The following is a 21,246-nucleotide window of genomic DNA, read 5'->3' as shown; positions in this document are numbered from 1 at the left end:
CACAATTAAAGGGGTGCCTTACAACAGCAATCTGGATCAGGAATCCTGACTAATTATTTCCCCCCCCCCTCCTCCCTAGGCCAGCAATGCAAAGTCTAATTGTTTCAGGCAAGGGGGGGGGGGGAGAGGGGGATTATTAACTTATATTAGGAACCAAAAGTAACATGAGTTTGATTTCAGACACACACCGAGACTTTCAAAGATTAAGCAGAGGCAGTAAAATTCAATTTAATCCTCTATCACTCAAAATATCCTAAAACAATCACTGTGCATTCCCCTCAAACAGCCACATATTGCTGCCAGCAGTCATGTACATTTTCAGATTGTTCTTTTTACAGTGTAGCAGCTTGAACTTTAGATCACCATGAAGTACAGCTGGATTCAAACCCAGATCCTAAAGATAAAAAGAAAGGTTGCTCTAAACCACTGCTCCACCTCGTCTCATGGGCATAAGGCAGCCTTAAATATTTTAAATATGTCACAGCCGCCACCAATATACTCCCACATACATAGAAAGGGACCAGTCAGAAAAATCCAAATGCATACTTTTAGATGCCCTCATTTCCATTATAAATATTCTTGAGAACTCAGTGCAATCGCAATGAGAAAATATGCACTGAACAGTACAATACACTGTGGAACTCTGCACCGAAATGAGTTACACAGGAAAGCTTTAAGAAGTTAAAGGGAACTTTTTCTTGCATTTTATATGCCTGTACATTTCATATTCAATCATAAATCTACTGTGCAATTTCTTACATTTTACCTCAAATACAACCCATGTATTTACCCCACAATGCACAATTTTAATATCTTATAATCAGGCAACAGATTGATACAGTAAAAGGCTTCTAATAGAATACCATTTAGCTTATGTTAAATTCTTTAATTTCAGAGACTTGTTATATTGGTACACCTATTATCTTAAACATTTTTCAACAAAATATGCTTTTCATGGAATCGATGGTTCTTTTTTAAGAGTTGTGGTGATATCCGCTGCTTTAAAATGTGGCTTTGTACAAACATATGAATGTCAAAATCCTGGACACACCAAAGTTATACATGTAGCTTGCATCCACATTACAGCAAACTAAAGTTAGTGGTCCAAAATACATCAGCCATGTTCAGCATTTACTAGAGACAGCACAAGGGTAGCTCTGAGAGCAAGATAAATCCCATTGGCATGTGGAGCCCAGAAAACAATACTGTCTGATAGCTCCAACCTTTGTGCTTGGACTCTAATAAATAGCCCTGAGCTTTAATACTATTGCAAAAGGACAAGAATTTAAAGGCCAAACCTGCAGCAAGTGTCTGTGTGATGTGCATATTCACAGCTTTAGCTAAATGTGCCACACTGGTCTCAACAGTACTAATTTCAATAGATAATTCCTGACAACAAAGATTTGACTGTGTAGACAGTGGTTACACACAAGATTATTTGTGTTATCGTACAACTTTCATGTCCAACAAAAACGATAATTAGTATTGGCTTACATTTACAGTATTAAGATTAATTGTTTTTTTAATGGGAATTATTCTTTTTCCAGTACTTTGAAGTCTACAAGATGCATCTAAAAAATTACTACAGTGGAGAATGAAGTAAGCTCGAATTCAAAGAGGGATATTCCAGATTAATTGCTGTAACATTGTCCTTCAGGGGGTTGAGCAAGTTTTATATTATCTTTAGTCATCATTTGACGCCGAAGCTCCTGCAGAATAATTTTGATGCTATATGAATGCTGCCATTTTGCTAGAACTGGTATCATTTTTGAATCCACCTGTAGCAGATAAACAAAAATATACAACAATTAATAACTACCAGTTATTTACTACAGTTCACATTCTACAGATCACATTACTGCAATATGCCCACACACAAAGTGTGATACATTTGTTTGGATAGATTACAAAATCTTATCTGTATAAATATAAATACAAATGACTCTACAGGGCACTGAAATTGACTGGATCAGGTCACACAATGTTTTCTTAATGCCTTTTCAAAAAATAAAAAATAAAATTGCCTTTACAAAATAAAAACAATCAACACTGTAATTATGGCCATAACAATTGTGACCTAGGATCCAAAGACCATTTTTTGTAACAATTATCCAGATGTTTTTCAAAGGACCAGAAACAAGATGTGGAATAAAATTCTCATTTGCTCAGGCAAATATGCTATAAAACACTATGTGACACCAATGATGGAAGCCACCTACCAAGCAACTCCTAAAACACAAAATTCAAATGAAACAACTTAAAATGACCAGCACATTGAGATATGGTAGCACTCAAAGGTTAGCAAAGCCAAAGTTCCTCTGTTTTTATGAGGAAATACAAACTGAAATGTTTTATTATTACCATAATTACCTTCAGTTAGCATACGCTACTTTGAAGGCTAGGTTGTTCAAACTATGGAGCTCTCCATGGATCATTCTCCAAGTTAGGTGAGTAGAAGGCATATTTGTAACTTGGCTGTTGGGATACTTACCATTTGCTTCTTGTGCTTCTAAATATAATGCAGTGCACTTCACTTAATTGCATATCAGATAATTACATAATTCACTTAATTACAGGAAAGAGAGCCAGTCAATTTCATTTGCACCTATTTAATTAGTTTGGATAACTGCATAGTACAAAACATAGTACTTTTCTGAACAATGCACAAATTATTCCACATATTAGGATTGATCTAGATTCATGCCTGTGATTAATCTCACAGCAATGTTGTCAAAAAGAGTCCAAATTCACCACGAGGAGGAAAACTCCAAGACCAAGAAGACAAGGTCACCCTGTGCTGGTCTCACAAACCTGATTGCACGCACACAGGTATCTAGCAAAGAGATTCATCAAATTGATAATTGTAAAATACACTTAAACCCCAGCCGTTTGAACAAATGGTGGTGGGGATTAGAGGGGAAAGAGATCCAGTCCAGCGAGCCAGAATTTTCATACAGAACATTTTACAACAGTAAATAAACTTACCACTCCATTGGAACTATGTACTCCATTCATATTTATTTTTGTTAGAAACCTAACAGTTGGAGCTGATTCTGGATATTTAGGACCACAGTCTATTTTAAGGCTGTACATTCGATTTTCGTAATTTGTCTGTAAAAGAAAAGTAATCTGCCTCAGTTTTACTATTTATACGAATTAAATAAGAGTACATTGAAAATAAATATTTTTGATTTTCATGTAGCCAATTGTGAACTTCACAAAAAATCCAGTTAAAACGTTTGTATATAAAAGAGTTAAACTGTATTTTATTTGACCACTCAACAAAAATACTGCCAAAAATGAAAACATACATACAAAGCAATATTTAAAGTGTTTTCACCAATAATACATAACCAAGGTTTCATCAACTCTTAGGACACTCCTGAAAAGACAACATGTTTTAGTCGCGACTCTACTGCTCAGGCAGTTACTTTCCAGATCCAAAATGGCAAATCTAGCTCTCACAAGCTTCAATGGTAACTACATTATCATTCATGTCCCGAAACAACTTGCATGGTTTGGATACTCTCTTTAGGGAATAATCCCTTCTTTTTTCAATTTTTATAATGAAGAATATGTTTGAAGTGTTTGAACTAGGCACAGTATAGACTTAGAACAATGTTCATTTACTACTATAAAGTGGTATAAACTTATATTATCAGCTGAGACTTTGCTTCTTTTTCAAAAGATCATGCCTCCCCGCACATAATACCAACGGTTGTTTTGCTAAACCGTACCCATTCTTTCAACGCTGCTTCAAATTTTGCATTTCCATGAAAGCCACCTCTAATTGCAGGCATATTACATTATTCTGAACCAAATCCCACATTAACATAACTGCAATAATTTAAGTTTTATACTAGACTTACTCTTGCAGGTCCAATAATCATCCCGTTCCACCTTGTGAGTGACATATCATCATCATCTTCAAGACCCCAACTTACTGTACCATCACCAACTCCCTTCTGTCCTTCTTCAAGCTCTTCCAAAAGCCGGAAATTGCGTGGAACTTTTATACCTAGAACAAGTGGAAACAAAGCATTTAACTACAATTAATATTTAGCAATTGTATATATATATAAAATGGCATGAAAAATTGTTATAGAATTTCTGTGGCTGCAGAAGACAGGGAAGGCGGATAAGTAGCAGATGCAGTTCAATGCTGAAAAATTTGAACTCGTAAATGTTGTTCATAAGAATAGTGGGAGAAAGTACACCTCAAATGGCAAGATTTTAAATGGAGTAAGGATCTTGGGTGTATAATACAGTCCTACCCACTTACCTATTAAGAGATCTATTAAGAGCGAGCAGGTCAATGAGATATTGTTAGCTTCCATGAAGGAAAAATAGCAGGTAATTGGTCGAATATGCTGTTCCAGCTCCATACAATTCTATGATTCCATATTCTGAACTTCAACCACTTCTAACAGTTAATTTGAAGGATATCAAATAAATCTCCACAGGACTAAATTATGCCAAATTACTAAACGTCCAGCAAATAACATCACCCATATTGAACGCCAAATTCAGTATGGTGTTTCTAAGCATCATTTGTTAGACGATTGTATGTCAGATTTTGTTGCCTACCCATTGCTTCTGCCAATGGCTGGGACCTGACTATCTCTGAACACATGCGTATTCAGGTAACAATGTCTGGGAGAGCAGCACATGTGAATGCATTATTGTATTTTGTGCAGACGTTTCTGAATTGACCAATACTGACGTGTATCTGCAGCAGCTTGTGTGTTCCAGGCATAAACATGGGAGGTCCATCTTCCAAACTATAAACTTCTACTCATTGCCATAATTTTGGGTAAAGAGTGAGACACCAGACAGCTCTGGTGTTAGAGTGGATTCTAGTATGGGTAGGGCACATTCATTGGTATTTTCGCACATTTTTAAGCTGTCTTATCTATGCATGATTTTCTAAATTCAACTTGAAAATACAACTTTTTAAAGTGTGCAAATGCTCCGAATCAGCAATAATATGAAGACTGAGGTCTTTGTTACTGCAACATTCCTAGAATGCAGAGCTATATGATCTATTGAAGGGACAATAAGATCAGAAAACACAGTTTGGATACGATGAAAATATTACAAACCTGAATACTTTTTAAAAATCTTGCATCATTAAACTTAAGAGAAATTTGAATCTTTTAGCAAAGTTTAATGACTCTAATGGTGTTAATGTAACTAATATAATGACAAAAATAATTAAGAATGCCACTATCACTTTGTTCAAACGAAAGAACTAATCAGTAAATTATAACCCAGAAATGCAAATAGATTTTCTGACTTTTATCGTTCAATCAGAAGAAAACAGATGCAAAAACGTGCAATATAAAATTTGAACTAATGTTAACTTAAACTCCTCCCAAAAGCTGAGTAACTATAGTAACCAGTTAATTAAATCACTATGAAAACAGAAACTTGATGTCAAATCAAGCTTTTTACATTTTAGTCAGGCAGAATAAGATTCAGTGCTGCTTTGCTACGAATACACTCAAATGGAGACTGAATCTGCTGGTTAAATTGTTCATGGTTGTGCCAGATGGAGCATGCAAACAAGTAAATTCCATTTATAGCAATGCTGTTACAACCATCTGTGCCAAGTGCGTGGAGTTGACAAATGCACAAAAATCTCAAGTCAAACTATATTAAACCCAGAAAAACTTGCTGTAGCCACACCAAGCAAAGCTGCACCAGCGTTTCCTTTATATTTAACAGAAAGAACCATTAAGAATATGTCTTAATATGCCCCCCTTAGATCTCGCCCAATTAATTACAACATGCTGTAATATGAAGCGGCAGGAGGCCAACTTCCTCCCCTAATCTCCAATATAGCAAGCTTTCAATCTCACACATGCTGTGATCTGGAAACACAAAGTTTAGATGTATCTTTCTCCACGGCTAAGAGAAGAAACAAAACAGAGGCAAACCACCCAGGTATCACCTGCACTGTGATTCCACAGCAGAAATAACAGTGGAACGTTGTCATTGGTTTTCTTGGGAATACAGGGCACGGGGAAAGGGATAGAGAAAGGAATGAGGTAAAGTCTTTCTGGCTTGGCAACGGAGAAGAGACAGACAACAGGTGCTTCATTCTTTATCACAATACCAAACACGAGGGACGATAATTTGTTTCAAGGAAAGGTTAGCACTAATTATAATTTTTTCATGAAAACGGACAATTCGTCATATTGCTATCTCCACTTTCCAATGCATTGCTCTCACTATTGTCACTCCATATCCTACCCTGATGTTGCATCTTGCTACGTTTCTGAACCATTTGGTTAAAGCAACTTGCAGACAAATTCACTTAATCTATAAACCCATACCGCGTATGAATCTAAAGGATTACAAACACTATAACAGCAAAATGTCTTACCAGTTTCCCCCCATAATTACTTCCCTAATCCCCATGGTGGTAACATGTGTTGGGAGGGGGAATGAAAAATAAAAACCCTGCAGGTTTTTAGTATTCTGTTTAGATTAGTTGGAAGCTGTCTTATTTTTTTAAAAAACAAATTTCCAAGGCTCAGTCTGCTACCATATAGAGGTATATATGTAGAGGGAGAGCTTTCAGCCACTTTGCCCCCAACCTCTGCGATTCCATCCCCCAGTCACTCCGCCTCACCCCCTCCTCAGCCTCCTTCAAGTCCTGCCTCAAGACCCTCCTCTTTGACCATGCCATCGGCCACACACCCCCCCGACCCCAGCTCAGGTCTGAAATGCTGTACTCTGTCCAGTGCCTTGGGACGTCCTCCCGACGTGGAAGGCGCTATACAAATGTAATCTTGTTATATGAATGTGAAAGTATGAGTTGCACTATGAAACTTTCAACCATTCTGTGCACAAAGTTCAACCAACTTTGCACTGACCAAAAACTCTATTCAAGTCTAGGTATGGTACAAAAATAGTGAAATGTGTTATTTTTGTTAAATTACCAATAAAAAACAATTATGTATTCTCAGAGAATCAAGGACTTTGCCAACATTTCAATAGAAAGTTCTTTTTATTTCTCTTTAGTCAACTCCCCATCAATAAGGGAAATACCAATGATATTCATGTATGAAGGGCATTGGAATAGACTTCCTTTGTTTTTCAATTCCTATGTCAGATTTGAATTCGATTCTAAGAAAGCTGAAATGTGCATAAGCTTCTTTCACTAATGACACATACCACTTTACTCTCTATTGTATTCCAAGGAGGAAATGGTGAATTGCACACTTTGTCAATGGGTTCACCTTCAATCTGGCATGTGGATGCAGAAACTGAAGACAAATTGATCCTTTTAAGGACCATTTCCCCTCGTTTGGAATGGTGACAATCCTGTGGAATATATTTTATAAGCATATTTATAAACGTAGAATGTTTACAGGGGTTAAGAAATTAGACTGAGTTTGAACTATACATTTAGTTCCAACTACCCTTTTCATCTTGGGTAGGGCTGCAACCAATCTTACTGAATTTGTGCAATCAGCTCTCCTTTAAGGATAAACAATAAATAAAGCACGCAGCAGAATATTAAACATCTACATTTTATACAAATACAGGTGGCACAGAGGATAGAGCAATGAGTTATTCACCTCTTGTGCGTATAATGTTGCCCAACTGGCGCATTATAGTACGCATGAGATCATACCTGCAACCCAAGGAGCAATAATTTACCAACTGGAATGTATTTTTCCTTCATGCCCATGAACTAAACTGTCTAACTAAAAATACACCCAATATAAATTGTGTAAAATCTCACTAGCGCGTTCTGGAGCAAAAAAAAAAGCTCATGTATACAAATGCGTCGTTAAATAGATTTTTTTAAGGATAGTTTATGGAGTCTGATTAATATCGTGATGTACCAAACAAGAAAAAAAATTAAAGCTGTCTTTCCAACTGTAAAGGAAACAAATTTAACCAGTTTCGTTATGAATTCTGTAAACTGAAACAATTTTTCAGGTTGTATATATAAAGCAATGGTTAAGTCTCATTAATGTGCATATTTTTGCGACTTAAATCAAAGTTCATCCAGTCCTATTACCTGTGAGACAGCCCATTGTTTCCTTTTCCCCTACTTTTAAATTCCATTATCATACATCATTCCAGAGCAGCTGATGGGGTATGAATATTTCCCTCCCACTGTTGGGCGGGTTCTGTAATAACATCCATATAATAACATCAACAGAATGTTGGACATTCAGTTTACACCTGTGCTTTGAGAACTTTTATTCGGCTTGTTGGACAGAAATACTTTTTTTTTTGCATATTTCAGGCATAGAATGTAAACTAGAAAACTAGATAAAATACCCAAATCCCTAAGCTGGAATGCCACTTCTGCAGATATTAGTTTTCAGTACACAGCACAAGTGCATCATTAGCGTAGCTAACTTCATTTTATACGCCAGCAGTGGTGGAAGACTACAATGTTCTATTTAATTAGCATGTAATTTAGATTTGATAATGCATCTTGGAGTATGATATTCTACAACATAAGATAAATTAGCAGATTAAAATATTAGTCAGGTGTTGAAATTAAGGGGACCATACAAACTGAATTCAGTCTGAACGTTGCACCCTCTGCTGGCCATCTAAATTTAACTACAAGCTCAGCTCTCATAACTGGGGTCTGGAAAATATATGTAATGCTTTCGACAAACATTTCTGGCTCTTCTGATCCTGCCAGAACTCCTAACTGAGGATCCCATGGAACTAATTTTAGCTCGTCACAGGACTGACTCAGAGTAGGTTACAAAACTGCAATACAATCAGAAGGGTTCAGAGTGCCTCTTCCACTAAATACATATCTTTTAATTGTCATTTCATTGTTTTGCTATCACTTGTTACCATACTATCACTGCACCTGTTGGTATATACCGTACTGCAAATTACTGTACTCACGAAAGGTGATTTTATTTGCAGTATGTTATTCACCATCTTGTACACACCATAAAACTGCATTTTATACTTATTGAAATACCGAAAAAAATAAAGTTATTTTGGATTTTATTTATTGAAAGTGAACCACCAAATTTGCATGTTTTGCCACTAGTAAGTATAGATAATCACCTTTGGTGTACACCATAACCTTGAAATACTAGAGAAAAAGAGAAATAGAGAAAAATAAGGAATTTGAAATGGGTCATCTTGAATAATTATACGCGCACTTATTTTGGAATTAATCACATTAGAACTATGATAAAACTGCCTTTGGATAGTTAAGAGACTTAATTGTTGATAAATATTTCACTCAACTGGTCTGATTGTGGGCTTGAAAATATGAAGACACAACTGAGTTTTAAAACACCATCTGCCAAGCATCTCGCTGCTGGTTCACCACTGTACCCATTAAGGCTTTGGCCTGCAAGGTTAACTGGAGCAAGTGAGGAGTATCACTGCCTCCAACAATTGATCTGTCCCTCCCAAGTCCTGCAGACAAACTAGGTTGATTGATCAGTCCACAAAATGCCTTGGAGTACTGCAGACAAACCAAGATCACCATAAAGGACTGTCTAGATTCCATTTTCCATTGCCAAGCACATCATCTTGTTGCCAGCTCAGCACAGAGACCATGCTGACTTCCTACCCACCCCCAACGCCCCATAGTTTAAAATCATCTAGAAGGTACCATATCACATCGTGCCCGACCACTAAAATAACAGCAATGTTCCAGCTATCCTTTCCATATTTTGGAAATTAGATTCCACAAATTAATTGCTGGGCATACACAGGATTTAACAAATGACTGGATCCAGTGTTTAAACCTAGAGTTTTTCTACCAAAAACTGAATTCATCATTCATTAAAAAAAATGATGGGCCACATTTCTAGCTGTCAATTCTAAAAATGCCATGAACAGATTTAGAAGAAATAGACGTCTGCGTTACAAAAGCTGCAGTATGTGACTTGTGTGGCACCCCACGGGGTGTAGAGAGAGAAAAGGGTAGAGAGAGAAGGGTGGAAGAGACAGGCAAGTGGAGTACGTGGCCCGTTCATTTACGGGCAACTGGAAAAAAAAACGGGTGGGGGGGAGGAGAGAGAGGAGAGAGAACACGACACACCCTCTGTACATAGAAGGCAAACCGCAGCAAGGCTACAGCACGAGTATTAACACGACCTGTCTCTGCTGAGCGCATCAAAGCCATTACTAATCTTTTAATATTTTTTTAAAAATGGGGGGTGGGGGGAGAGAGAGTTTACGGGGGAAAAAAATGCATGCCAAAGTTAGTTTTCCAACGAAGAAAGCACTAAATACCTCCCTTTTTCTTTCCTTTCCCCCCCCCCCCACACTTATTTTTCTCTTGTTGCCCAGCTGACAGGACAGGCCAGGGCTCAGCTCAGATCGCTCATTCATTAAAGACAAGATTTGTGATAAGATTTTTTGACTTCCTGAATGAAAGCGAAACCAAAGGCGGGGGGAGAGGGGGGTAGAGGGAGAGGTGGGGTTAGAGGGAGGTGGGGGGGTTGGGGGAAGAGGGGGAGAAGGGAGGGGGAAAAGGAGGGGGAGAGGAGGATGATCAGGAACTGAGGTGGGGGGGTGTATGGGCAGGGGCTGAGGGGAGGGTGGATGGGCAGCGGCTGAGGGGGGGTGGACGGGCAGGGGCTGAGGGGGGGTGGATGGGCAGGGGCTGAGGGGGGGTGGATGGGCAGGGGCTGAGGGGGGGTGGATGGGCAGGGACTGAGGGGGGGTGGATGGGCAGGGACTGAAGGGGGGGTGGATGGGCAGGGGCTGAGGGGGGGTGGATGGGCAGGGGCCGAGAGGGGGGGTGGATGGGCAGGGGCTGAGGGGGAATGTGGATGGGCAGGGGCTGAGGAGGGGAGGTGGATGGGCAGGGTGGGGGGAAAGGGAGGAGCTGAGGGCGGGGGGGTCAGGAGGGCGGGGGGAAGGGAGGGGGTGAGGGCGGGGGGAGGGGGCAAGGGAGGGCGGGGGGAGGGGGCAAGGGAGGGCGGGGGAGGGGGCAAGGGAGGGGGCAAGAGAGGGCAGGGGGAGGGGGCAAGAGAGGGCGGGGGAGGGGGCAAGAGAGGGCGGGGGGAGGGGGCAAGAGAGGGCGGGGGGAGGGGGCAAGAGAGGGCGGGGGGAGGGGAAAGAGAGGGCGGGGGGAGGGGAAAGAGAGGGCGGGGGGAGGGGAAAGAGAGGGCGGGGGGAGGGGGATAGAGAGGGCGGGGGGAGGGGGAAAGAGAGGGCGGGGGAGGGGGAAAGAGAGGGCGGGGGAGGGGGAAAGAGAGGGCGGGGGGAGGGGGGAAAGAGAGGGCGGAGGGAGGGGGAAAGAGAGGGCGGAGGGAGGGGGAAAGAGAGGGCGGGGGGAGGGGAAAGAGAGGGCGGGGGGAGGGGGAAAGAGAGGGCGGGGGAGGGGGAAAGAGAGGGGGGGGGAGGGGGAAAGAGAGGGAGGTGATGAGGGCGGGAGAGAGGGCGGGGGTGAGGGCGGGGGAAAGGGAGGGGGTGAGGGCGGGAGAAGGGGAGGGGGTGAGGGCGGGAGAAGGGGAGGGGGTGAGGGCGGGAGAAGGGGAGGGGGTGAGGGCGGGAGAAAGGGAGGGGGTGAGGGCGGGAGAAGGGGAGGGGGTGAGGGCGGGCGGGAGGGGGGGGAAGGGAGGGGTTGAGGGCGGGGGGGGGGGGGGGGGGGGGGGGCGGAAGGGGGGGGAGGAGTGGCTGATGGGGGGAGGGGCTGATGTGGGAGGGGGGGTGGAAGGGCGGAGCTGGGGGGGAGGGGGGTGAAGGGAGGGGGCAGAGGGTGAGGGCTGTGGATGGGAAAGGGAGGTTGGAGGGGAAAGGGAGGGGTGAGAAGGTGAAGGGGGGGGGGGGGTTGATGGGTGAGGAGGGAGTAGGGGAAGCTCTCGAGTTACACGCGGACGGTGGTGGCGGTGGTGGTGGTGGGTGTGGGGGGGGGGAAGAGAAACCCTGTGGCCGAGCAAAAATATTATTTCAGGCTCGGAACCAATAAGCTGTGGCGGGATCCCTCCCTCTCCCCCCCTCTCCCTCCCTCCCTCCCCCCCTCTCCCTGCCTCTCTCTCGCCTGGAAAGCAAGTGGGACTCCTGAGGTTGAGGCAGAGGCAGAAGGCCGCGCTCGAGCTGATAAAAGCCGAGGGCGGCGGCGGCGGGAAGGAGAGGAGAGGCTTTAAGTACAGTTATACACACAGGTAGATTGTCGTTCTATATCTTACGTGGTTCCGAACAAGCACCGCCCACCCACACACCCGCCCCACCACCGCCGCCAGCCCGAGCCCCGTGGCCCCCCGACTCACTCTGGGTGGTCGCCATCTTGTGTCGCTGCCCCGACCGCCGCCGCTGCTGCTGCTGACCTGCTCCGGCAGTGACGTCATTCAACGCGGGAACAGGGCGGGCGTGGGTGAGGCTTCGGGTGGGGGGGGGGTGCGTGCGTGCGTCGTCGCGTGCGTCAGCGCGTCGGTGGGGGGAGAGGGAGAAGCGTCGTCGCCGCTGCTCCGGGCTGCTGCAGCCAGGGACTCAGCGTGCGTGCGTGCGTGCGTCAGCGCGTCAGGCAAGGGAGAGGGGAGGGGGTGGGGGGCGTGGCTGCTGCCCCGGGTGTAGTCAGCGATCAGCTGCGTGCGTGCGTCAGCGCGTCAGGCAAGGGAGAGGGGGGGCGTGGCTGCTGCCCCGGGTGTAGCCAGCGATCAGCTGCGTGCGTGCGTCAGCGCGTCAGGCAAGGGAGAGGGGGAGGGGGGGGCGTGGCTGCTGCCTCGGGTGTAGCCAGTGATCAGCTGCTGCGGTTTAAGCACTGCAGCTGCTGCAGCTCTCCCCCCCCCCCCCCCTCCTCCTCCCCTCCTCCTCCCCTCCCCCCAACGTGGGTGGAAGGAAAACACTGCACTCGCGCCGCAATGCTATCAATTTGCACCAGGGCCGTCCCGGCGACTCCGCCGCAGCCCTCGCCGCCGCTTTTGCAATGCCAAGTTCTTGTGAGCTTTGCAAAGTTCCACCCGCCCACTCCTTCCTGACCGACCGGCCGACCCGAACCCGCCGGGACCGTGCACGATCAGTGCTTCGTGATGATAGCAACAACAACAACAACAACCACCACCACCACCACCAGCCCCAGCCTTGCGTTTGATGTATATCGCGCCTTATCACGTCTTCGATACGTGGCACAAAGCGCTTCGCAGGATACACCGTAAAACGAGTTGGATTGTGCACTGCAGTGGGCAAAACGCCACGGCTTGTTTGGCCGTAGGAGCTGGGCACAAGCAGTAATCTGCAAACTTCTGCAGTTTTAATCACACCGCCGCGTTTCGCACGGTGACGTGCTTCAGTGGCTTTATTTAATGCCACCGTTCGAATATATCAAATGCAAAAGGATTATTATTATTATACATTGTAAAAAAAAAAAACCCTAATCTGCTGTTGTAGTATATTTTAGGGGGTGGGAGAGATAAAATGAATTGGATGAGCAATAATTGGCCGGTAAACTATTAGAAATCCTTTTTTAATAATAAATATCAGTAATAAAACAATGCCTGTGTATTTTTATTATCCACCTAAATAGAGACAAGACTAGGATTTAAGATCTCACCCGCACAACTTTATCGCAGCAGCAGCAGCAGCAGCAACAACAAATCACACTTGGATAACGCCCTTCACATCGGAAAGACATCCCAGGGCGCTGAAATGTCATCTTAAATTTAGATTCAATTCTGTGCTAGAGGAAAGCATGATAGCAGTGAATCAAGCTAACATGGACAGATGGGTCACATTTTTGATCCAAAATGGTTGCAGGGAGATATTATTACTTAGCAAAGCCTAATTTTCCCACAGCCGAAAGCACACTCCTGTAATGCCAGTCCATCAAACCAAGGTTAACTCTGTACTTGAGTTTATGGATATAGAAGACAGAACTCCAGATGACATTGACACTCCTACTGACACTGTTGGGTAGAGAATCCGCCGCCAGAAATGCCTAAATTTTGTTGGTATCCTATAGAGGTTTTGAGCTTATGCAGAAGGTTCAGATACCCTTGCAGCACTTCAATGTGGACACCATTTGTTGCCTTTGTTTAAGCGAAGGCAACTGCACGACGACTGGAAACTGACTGATATTCCAGAAAAAGTAATTTGTAAATCTATGGAAATGAACACTGTTAGATTTTGTATGAATTTAAATATGTGAACAACCGTGGTTCAATTATGGCAACAAAAATGCCTTTGCTTATCTAGTCACTACACTACTGAAACACAATATATGTACAAACAACCATGTAATACAATCATGCAGAAAATACTGTAGGATAGAAAATTCTTACCTAATTTGCCCTTTGAGTCAGTGAAAAGGTAGTTCTTGCTTTGGGAGGAAAAGATTTCTTAGTAAAATAATGCTCACATGAAAGAGAATTTTCAATGTTATTACAAAGTTAGCTGAAAATCTAATGGGCATGGAATGGTTTTCAAAGGAAATAATATAATAATCCTTGCATTTGATATTGCGCCTTATCATGTCTTTGAGACGTCTCAAAGCACTTCATAGAATATAGTGTAAAGTATATAAAGTATATTGGCTGTATATTTTGTAGGTGAAATATGTAGTCCAAGATATGAGTTAGACCACTGGACACATTGTGATTTCATGTTTTTTTATTTCAAATACGTTTACTTGAGCAAGTTATAAAATTACAATACATGTTTCCATACTTTAACATGTACTGGTGAAAGCTTTTTTTTTACTGTAACACACTTATGGTATACTCTGAAATAAACGATTAACATAATGCATCAGATTATCCAGAGTTACAGGTCTTAAACAACCTAAAAACAGAAGCCTTTAAAAGGCTGCCACAAAGCTTTCTTGTTGAATGGGGGTGGGGAATGAAAATCAAAGCACTGGATATGTGCTTCGATGCGTTGGGCATCTGTGCTGAGCCAATGCAAGCATGATTATGGTAAAGGAAACTGGAATGGTCCCAGTAACAAAGCTTCACACCAAACAGATGAGTACTGAAGCTTTTTCATGAAATGGCTTCTGAGGACCAGTGCTTTGTTACAATTGACTTTAAATATTGTTTTTTTTAAAGAAAGATCTGCATTCATCTGCGTGACTGTACAAAGAACAAACTCTCCCCATTTAAAAACCATAAATTATACAAAATCAATGTTCCCAATACACCGGCTGGAGGCTGAACATTTTGCTGGTTTACATGTTTCTGCACAGCTAGTAAAAAAAAACCTTCCTGATGCCAACAAAACAACATTGTAATGAAACACTTCAGCCCAAATTTACACATTCAGTGAAACTTAATTCCAACATCACTTTGACAGGTTGACTATATATTGCATTACATGCAAAAAGCATCAGTAACTTCTGCAAATGGGTACTTTCCAACAACTGTAATGATTTGTTTATTTCTCACTGCCTTGCCAACCCTATACAGGACTCAACTGAATTGGATTTATTTGAATTTACTACTGAGTAACTTGCATTATTAGGAATAAGGAATTTATGAACAAACGTGTCAGTGATCAGGTAGACAAAGTGACTGTTGGGTTGCTGACAAAAAGCAGTAAAACTTTCACAGAGGGTTGGAAGCAAAAGTAACAACAACAAAAATCTGTTAACATTGTTTTTTCAGATATATACAAGTCCGGCCTACACCAGAAAAATAAGTTGCTTTGCAAAATAAAGGCAGTTCAGCACAATCTCACAACTAGTGATATACAATGCAAAACATCAGTTTGGACCCTGTTATAACTAATCCATTAGTATTTTTTAACATTTTTGCTTAAAAAAATCACCAATTTCCTCAACTTGAAATGAGAGAAGCTTGTAATTAGTTTCAATACAATAACATTGTTCAACAGTGCACATTGAAAAATAGAGCTGAGTAATTATTGGGCACTGATTTCAAATATTGACCTGTAGTTGTGGTCAGAGGTACATGCAAAGATCACAACATTTTACTAATTTGATATTTCTACTTTACTGATTCTGTTGACTTTTATTAATGCAAATGATGACTGCATTTCTAATGAGGCAGGTTGTGAGTTCAATATAGCTGTTCATCAAGGCTTTATTTACAGAACAGTTTAAGTTATGTTTAACTTGATATGGATAGTTAAATCACTAAAGAAGCAAATCTTACTATGTAGATTTACTAATAGAAATAGTCTTTAATTCTGGAGCGTGAGTTAACAAACAGTGCATTTCGAACATCTCAATAATTTAGAAGTTAACAATAAGAATTTAAGCTATAAGACATCTTACCAATCACGGAATACTGAAGAACAAAAATTAAACAGTCGATAATGTGGAAGGTGCTTTATATTCCAAGGTAAATTATACTTTTTTTTCCCCAAAGGTGCATCATTGGTGTCTCATTATGAAAAAGTGAGTAGTCAGTTTAACCAAATCATACTAATTTTTTTTTAGTATTGAACCACTTCCGTGGTATAGAATTAAATTATTGTTGTATTGTTAATAGCGGCAAAACATTTGTGAACTCAGGCCTGATTGTCTATCACTATTCGCAAGCACTTGTAAAGTATAACTTTAAAGTCAGCTCTAAATAGTATGAATAGTATTTCCTTTAAACTATATATACATTCAAAATAATACCATAAAATATCTCTGGCAAACAAACAGTTTAAGGCTTTATCAATATCATAGTACAAGCGCAAGCACCATATGGACACCACAATTTTGTATCTTTTCACACTCCATGATTTACACATGAAATTCTATTACTTACTTCCATAGAGTTGGATCATTCATTTCAATTGACCTAGTTAATTTAAGTTTAAGTGCAACAGACATTCTATGCGGTTCATATTATGCTGTATGTAATAATGTTCAAACAGCAAACTGTACAATTTGAAAACAGAAATGGCTGAACAAAAAGGTATTTGTTCAAGTACTTTTTAAGTTCCTTGAAACACCCATTATGATTTATAAGAACTTCTCTTCTCTTCTGAAGTGATATATATTTCAAAAGATCCCCTTCTGGTACAGTTTCGTAGATTTGGCTGATGCAATTAGTTGGCAAAAAGAAGTTTATAAAGTCAAAACATTGGCAAAAAGTTACTTTGTTTTATGAGCCCACTTCAAATCATCGGCCCTGGGTTTTTCCCCAGTTACTGCTTGGATAATGTCCTCCAGAGTTTTCCAGAATCGTATTTTCTCCAGGGGATAGTTTAACCAACCTGAAACATTTAGAAAAAAAACAATGTACAAGGTGCTCTCAAAACGTTACATCTACATCATCCCATTTAATTGAAATCTCATTCATATATTATATACATATATATTTCATTTAATTATTTAATTCATAAATTAGTTTTTCAACATAGTGGAATCAACACATGAAAGTAAACTCAACTAAAGTTGAAATGGCCGGTTCGTTTCAGATTTAGGTTCAAACTACATTCAATAAAGACCAGAATATGTGCACACCAATGTTCTGATAGAGAAAATTTCCATACACTAAATCACATCAGTGATATGAACTTACAACGGGGGTCTAAAATGCAATATTCAGAAGCAGATGAGCTGCGTTAATTGCAGTTTGTGATCTTGAGAAAAATCTTTGCGATCTTGGGCCTTTTTTCAGGGGGAAAAAAAATCACCTGAAGCAAAACATCAGCCACTGTGCAGACCAATTGGTATATGATCATAATGCTACATAATGCTGATTATAATCTGGTTTATATAGTTATTAATTTTGTAACTAGAAGCATTCAGTATAACACAGGTTGTATAGATAACAGATTCTAATTCCTTACCTGTAGTAATACAAAAATAGGTTTCGTGTGGAGATACATGATGAATACGGTGATGTTTTCGTGGCAGAATGATCTGCCAATCTTGTAAAACGATGACCCACCAAGGAAGCCCAAAGTAAGTGTGAGACCACTTATGAATCTGGTTGGTTAGAGTCACAAATATTACAAGAGCAAAGACGTAGCACTCCCAAGGATATGTATCACGGATGGCTCCTGTAGAAAAAAGTCCATTTAAATTAAGAAGCATCTTGGAAGGTAGACATTGCCTATTAAGTATACACCTTTACGGTAGAACATTTGTCAAGATTATGAAAACATTTACTTTTTTCTAAATTTCATTTTTCTTTACACAACCAGTCTGAATAGTTTCTATTAAACCAACATAAAAAACCTTCCCTCTAGGGTTTGCCAATCCAATCTGAGGTGGTATGAAATCAGTGTTGGTAGAAGTGAATCTTCTGAATTCTTGTACAGTACTTTTATGAATAGAGAATGCAAAATTTGAGTCACCGCACATCAACCTCCTCATCATGGCACAGATGTTTGGATGATATAATCTGTGATTAGTCTCTAAACTGATTAGATAAGATTTGCAAACATGCACTGGAGTCTGGACAGTCTCCATTAGACATAATACCGATTCATAATATGGGACGAATGTCTTCTAAATGTCTAAAAGCTTTTCACAGAATATACTGTAAAGTGAATTGACTGTACAGTTTGTGAGCGAAACAAACTCAGAAGTCTTTAAAGGATGGTTGTTGTGAAAAATAGAAATGTTTATTATTTCGTCGGGGTGGGAGGAAGTCTTCCTAACCAGTGGTTAATGCACAATGGGTAGCTTAAAGGAGATTAATGTTGTATCAACTTGTGGGTTTGCCTGTCCTGGGATTATTTGGGGGCAAAACACAGATCAATTTTATATTAATGTGTTAGGATATTACAAAGCATTTTCAGCATGCAGTTGTTGAGAACAAAGCAGGTATTTTTTTTCGAAAATAAAGTACGTATCCAATATACTTAGAGCGTAAGATTCCACCCAACCAAATTCATTGCGAAATGTCAAAAGCACACAGGCTTGAAACTGCTCCACAATCCTGTGGGTGGTGCTATGCCATACATTTTGCTCAATGTGATCAATTAGGAAGATACAGAGAATATGTCTAATCTCTATTCCAATAACCACTCTATTCATCAAATTAAATAGTTCATGAAACACCAATACTAAAATTTTCCGGCTGGAATAGTTAGTCAATTACTTTCCTAAAGCAGCAGTTACTCAGATATTCTACAAGTTTGGTTTAATGCTGAAGTCACTGCGTCAATTAGTGCATCTGATAGTATTTTAGAACCAGAAGGGGCAGAGAACTGCACTCATTCTACTTGCTCACAGTGCTATAGAATAACAAAAAGCAGGTGAATGCATACAGACTCATTGCATCCATGGGCACCGTTTAATGCTTGAAGATAAATAATGCTTGTAATGCTTAGATAAATAATACTTAATATTTAGAAACTGGTGGTGTGGTGTGGTAAATATTAAGGCTACGGTTATCCTGCTTTTTGGGTGTGACGTAACAAAAGCACTGCTGCAAAATCAATACAAAAGGTACAGAAGAACTACAACGATAAAAAATAAACTTTTTTTAAAGTGAGAATGGTGTTTTGCAATGGGAGATTAATTATTCACACATGCATCAAATTGTGTGTGTGTGTGTGTGTATGGTGGTGAGAGCACAAATTGTAATACGAGTTGCTAAAACAGCAGATTTGGCAGCTGGAATCTGCTGACAAGGTTTCTCCATCTCTGGAGGCGTTCACTTCTCAGCCTTTTGGCAAAGCGTTATCCTCACTTAGTTATAGAAGTCAATCTGACACAACAGATGAATTTGAGATAATCGCGACATTGTTGACTTGGACACTGCCAGAAGGCAGCAGGGAACTTGGTTTTAAGGGCCCCAGAATTTGGGGTTAAGGACTTAAACTCAAGACTCTGTAACTGGGATATTTACATCACAAGACTAAGTTGGAACAGGATCGTGGTAACCCTTCCAGGGAGCCTAACTGATGTTCACCTCAGTTTTCACTTCTCCCTGTGCATTTGTGAAAGTTTCATTGTTCTCTAAAGTGCTGAAAAGACACTGCCGTCGCTATTCTAAAAATGTTTCATTCTTCTGGCTGTTAAGGTGCCCATAAATAGACAAGAGTTGAGTGATCTGCAAATTTCCTTGTTAGCGATCACAAATTGTGCAGATGCTGTGCATCACCTAGCAACTGTCCTTTAAAAGCCTACACGAGTATTTCCAATTTTGCTGAATTGGAAATGGGAAACAAAGTTTGCTTCAATTGCTACCAGAATAATTGCCCAAGTTTGAAAATCTATTTTCCTGAAAAACATACTCTTTTGGCGAGCAAAGGCACATTTTCCACATTTATTTATTTATTTCTCTCTCGTTCCTTGCTTTAATTGCATACAAGATAAATAAATTGGGTCATCCAATCCACGACTGTTTGCGTGACATCGCTGTGTGCAATTGATTGCCACGTTTCGTCCACAAAGTGTACAGTCAATTCACTTTCCACTAAATTCTATGAAGCGCTTTGAAATGTCTCTAAGACGTGATAAGGCGCTGTATCAAATGCAAGTATTAGAAATAATCAACTAATAACTCATATCAGTTCAACATACCTGGGGACAGAGTAACAAACTTATAGGCCATGTTGGCCAAGGGAATCACAGTAAGCATACAGTTGTCCCCGTTGGTTTCTATGAAGTCATGACGAGTTATAGCTGTGGGGTCAATATGATGTTCTCTAAACGGTCTAATGAAAGCCTGCAAGGGAGAGAAGCACTCTAAATTATTATGGAATAAACAATATCAATATAAGCACATTTAGAAATTGCCATTGTTTTAGCCCGTATTCCCAAAGGCAATGGACAGAATGCGGCACCAGCTTCAGTCAAATCTGCTTAAAGCAAAAATCTCACCAGGGATATAATGAGGGAGAATTAAGGTAACAAAACATAGTTGTTGTTTTGATTTTATTTGCTCAACTGATTTTTAGAACAGCTGTTTCTTAGATGGGTGGAGGGAGCTAAGCATTCTTATAGCATTATAATGAGGTAGCTAACAGGCTACCAGAAATACCAAGAATACCTGCTTTAGAACAGTACAGCAGCAACTTGGCACTTGTATCCTGCTGTCGTGAAAGAAGACCATCTAGAAATACTACAAAGGGACTATTGGGACTGATTAACTCCAAAAATGTTGGGAAGAGAAAACACTCCGTGTAACAGGCTCAATGAAGAGCATCTTCCATCCTGTAGGCACCACCCAGTTGCTATTAGTGACAACAGTTCAAGCAAGGCAGCTGGAGTTATTTGATGTCTGAGGATGAATAAGCCACTAAAGTTCTAACAGAGAGTGATTACATCTTCCCATCTGGCTGAACACCAAATCTGGCATCGTGACAACATTTGCCGTACGTAATACACAAACACATACATTTACCTTTTTAATGGTAGAATTTAAGGTAGGG

General features: G+C 40.9%; 1 protein-coding gene across 2 annotated transcripts in view; it reads right to left on the bottom strand.

The window, feature by feature from the left end:
* Positions 1-212: 212 nt before the first annotated feature.
* The window catches only part of LOC103190912 (ubiquitin-conjugating enzyme E2 variant 2), a 31,930-nt gene continuing 10,896 nt past the window's right edge, over positions 213-21,246 (bottom strand). The window contains exons 4-8 of one of the 2 annotated variants that reach the window (XM_042341709.1): positions 20,396-20,540; positions 17,707-17,919; positions 3,870-4,018; positions 2,986-3,111; positions 213-1,778 (exon numbers count right to left, since the gene is read on the bottom strand). In XM_042341709.1, the coding sequence (XP_042197643.1) occupies positions 1,632-1,778; positions 2,986-3,111; positions 3,870-4,018; positions 17,707-17,919; positions 20,396-20,540 (780 nt within the window). In that variant the 3' untranslated portion in view covers positions 213-1,631. Of the gene's footprint in view, positions 1,779-2,985; positions 3,112-3,869; positions 4,019-12,233; positions 12,320-17,706; positions 17,920-20,395; positions 20,541-21,246 lie in introns of those variants that run through there. The other variant, XM_042341708.1, reaches the window with a different exon arrangement.

The sequence above is a fragment of the Callorhinchus milii genome, unplaced genomic scaffold (assembly GCF_018977255.1).
Source record: "Callorhinchus milii isolate IMCB2004 unplaced genomic scaffold, IMCB_Cmil_1.0 Scaffold18, whole genome shotgun sequence".
Taxonomy (NCBI): Eukaryota; Metazoa; Chordata; class Chondrichthyes; order Chimaeriformes; family Callorhinchidae; genus Callorhinchus; species Callorhinchus milii.
Note: the sequence above shows the minus strand (reverse complement) of the source record. Positions and strands in the feature narration are given on the sequence as shown.